Source organism: Alexandromys fortis, unplaced genomic scaffold (assembly GCF_014885135.2).
Source record: "Alexandromys fortis isolate MF-2015 unplaced genomic scaffold, M_Fortis_MF-2015_v1.1 scaffold_48, whole genome shotgun sequence".
Taxonomy (NCBI): Eukaryota; Metazoa; Chordata; class Mammalia; order Rodentia; family Cricetidae; genus Alexandromys; species Alexandromys fortis.
Window position 1 is genome coordinate 4750069 of NW_026067947.1, and position 3136 is coordinate 4753204.

The 3136-nt window shown below is 42.6% G+C and overlaps 1 protein-coding gene across 1 annotated transcript in view; it reads left to right on the forward strand.

Moving 5' to 3' along the window:
• Positions 1–2717, forward strand: part of Gxylt2 (glucoside xylosyltransferase 2) — a 94282-nt gene extending 91565 nt beyond the window's left edge. The window contains exon 7 of the mRNA XM_050149342.1: positions 724–2717. Coding sequence (XP_050005299.1) covers positions 724–906 — 183 coding nt within the window. The 3' untranslated portion in view covers positions 907–2717. The remainder of the gene's footprint in view (positions 1–723) is intronic.
• Positions 2718–3136: the final 419 nt, after the last annotated feature.

Below are 3136 nucleotides of genomic sequence, written 5' to 3' on the forward strand. Positions count from 1 at the left end.
ATATATATGGGCTGGAGAGATGGCTCATAGGCTAAGAGCACTTGCTGCTCTTGCAGAGGACCCAGGTTCAAATATGGTGGCATAATTCTAGTTCCAGGAGATCTGGTACCCTCTTCTGACCTCTGTGGGTGCTAGGCATACACATAGTGCACATACTTGCATGCATACACATAAAGTGAAAACAAATAAATCTTTTGAAAATAATAAATTCAGTGTTTGTTGTAGTAGATTTCAAAATGACTATCTGCTTTAGACTTGTATGCATTCTAATCAGGGGGAATATATATATATATGAAATATAATATATATATAATAAGGGTGATTATATATATATAGATATATATATATTCTTCCCCTTAGTGGTAGATATTGTTACATTGTCTTCAAACTTGAAGAGCCTTAGAAAACACAAGTAAATCATCTTTTTTGGTTTGTTTTCCAGTACAGGAAAACTAGGCACTGTGATATATGCCTTAATCCCAACACACTAGAGATGGAGGTGGAAGGATTCCAAAGTCAAGGTCATTCTCAGCTAGAGGAAGCCCGACTTCAAAGAAAGAGAGAAAACAGAACTGAGAGGCCAGAGAGTTACATGATTCCATGGGGCTGTGCCACTGGGTCAAAACGTCGTCACTTTGCACTGTGTCGTGTGTTTTACTGAGAGGGATTTGTGGTTTTAATCAGCACTTGAATCACAGGCTCTTTCTTTCTTCTGTCATTCAGTTTCCCTTTCAAGACAATCTGTTCCAATCCATGTACTACCCTCTCCAGCTGAAGTTTTTGGAGACAGTGCACACGCTGTGTGGACGGATCCCCCAGGTCTTTCTGAAGCAGATTGAGAAAACGATGAAAAGGGCTTACGAGAAGCACGTCATCATCCACATGGGCCCCAACTCCATAAGCTGAGTGCCCCCCTTGCTCTGAGTCAGCCTGGCATCTGTGACTGAGGACATGGATCATACGCTGCCCGGATATTTGTGTGTGGGCATATTTACTGGTGCTCTGTGACTGCTGAGGTTCAAATGCCTGGTTACATTGTGCTTGAGTTGTTTATCCCTAAAAGGGAATGTGCTTTTCTTTATTATTTTTAAATACTATTTATCTTTTTTTTAAAAAAGTTATTATCATGAATTTAAAACATTGTCTCATTGGATTGAGAAAGAAAAGGGAACTTTTCCTAGCCCTCAAATATGAGACCCTGTCAGTGTATGCAGGATGATAATTATCTGATATTCTTTAGAATCTTCCTATGCAACTTGCTCTCTCACCCCCATTAAGAAATAATGTGTGTTGGGGCTGGCAGGATGGCTCAGTGGTAACAGCATGTGCCACCATGCCTGATGGCCTGTGTTCCCGATTCCCTCGAATCGAGAGGATTCTAAGAGGATTGACTCAAGTTATCCTGACCTTCATGTGGGCCCACACTCACACCCACAAATAAAGAAATGTAATATTAAAAATAACAATAGGGATAGCTGGGCAGTGGTGGCGCACACCTTTAATCCCAGCACTTGGGAGGGAGAGGCAGGTGGATTTCTGTGAGTTCGAGGCTAGCCTGGTCTACAAGAGCTAGTTCCAGGACAGGCTCCAAAGAAACCCTGTCTCGAAAAACCAAAAAAAAAAAAAAAAAAAGAAAAGAAAAGAAAAAACAATAGGGGGCTAGAGAGATGGCTCAGTGGTTAAGAGCACTGACTGTTCTCCTTGAGGATCCAGGTTCAATTCCCAGCATCCACATGGCAGCTCAAGGCTGTCTGGAATTCTAGTTCCAGGGGCACTGAATGCTTTTCCAGAGAACCTGGATTTCATTTTTAGTACCCACATAATGGCTCACAACCATCTGTAACTCCAGCTCTAGGGGTCCAGCACCCTCTTTTATCTTCCACAGCCAATAGGCACACAGTGTGCACAAAATAATAGCTTTTAAAAATTAAAATAATAATAATATGTTATGAGACAGACAAACTTGGAGAGAATAAAGGTCAGTGAACCACAGTCAAGATTAGATTAGATGTAATCCTACCAACCCCTGGAAAAGGTTGTCACCATTGTAATGTATTTCTTTCCAGACTCGTTAAGACTTCCCTGACTTCTGTGTTTCCATTGTAACACATTTAAAACGTGCGACCTCGGTAAAGACCAGCCTCTGTGCTAAGGTTTCACATAGGAGACTAAAAAGCCAGACGAGATAATTACAGCACCGCTGTGTCTGGAAGAGGCTTTCAGACCAGCTAATTGGGGCAGCATTTCAAGATGAAGCGTATGTCTGAGAGTGCATCCCAGAAGAATTGCTGCGCTCCAAGGAGGGCGCAATCAGGAGACATTTCTATGCAACAAAAGCCTCGGAGAGAAAGCCCAAGGGATCTCTTTAGCAAAGAGGTCTGATTTTGTATTTCTCCACGGACAAGAGCACTTGACCGAACTTCTGCGCAGTGGGTAGAAATCAAAGGACAAGTTCAGGCTTTTGAGGGGGCTTTCCTTGTTGTTGTTTTAATTGTATTTTTAACTGTGTGTCTGTGTCTGTGTACGGGCATGTAAGTGCAGGTGCCTGTGGATACCAGAGCAGGAGGGCATTAAATCCCTTTGAGCTTGAATTACAAGTGGTGAGCCTCCTGACACGGGTGCTGGGCACTGAGCGTGGGTCTTCTGCAAGAGCAACAAGTGCTCTTACCCACTGAACTATCTCCCCAGCCCTTGCTTTGTTTTCTTTTGTATTTTTAAGACAACCTGCCTGCCTCCACTTCCAAGTAAGTACTGAATAGACAGGTGTGTGCCCCCACACCCAGCTCCAGTTTCAGAGTTAATGTGGTCAAAGTAAATATTTCAGTTGATTTCACAGGCAAGAAAATTCAAATTCCTGCCAATCTCAGGTCTCTACCTTTTTTTTTTTTTTCTTTTTCCGCTGTGGTTAGCCAGCGCTAAGCTTAGAAGCTTTGCAATTCTATCACCTAGCTACAGTAGAGGAAGTTCTTATTCTATCCCCAAGAGGGATCTGACTTAATCCCTAGTTGCTCTTAAGGTTGCTATCAGGGTAGGGACATTTTGCATAATGCTTTATTTATCTCAAATGACTTTGACATAAACAACCTTTTTGAAGTCTCGGGCAGCCTAGGGAACTAGGAGGGGCCTGTATCACCTC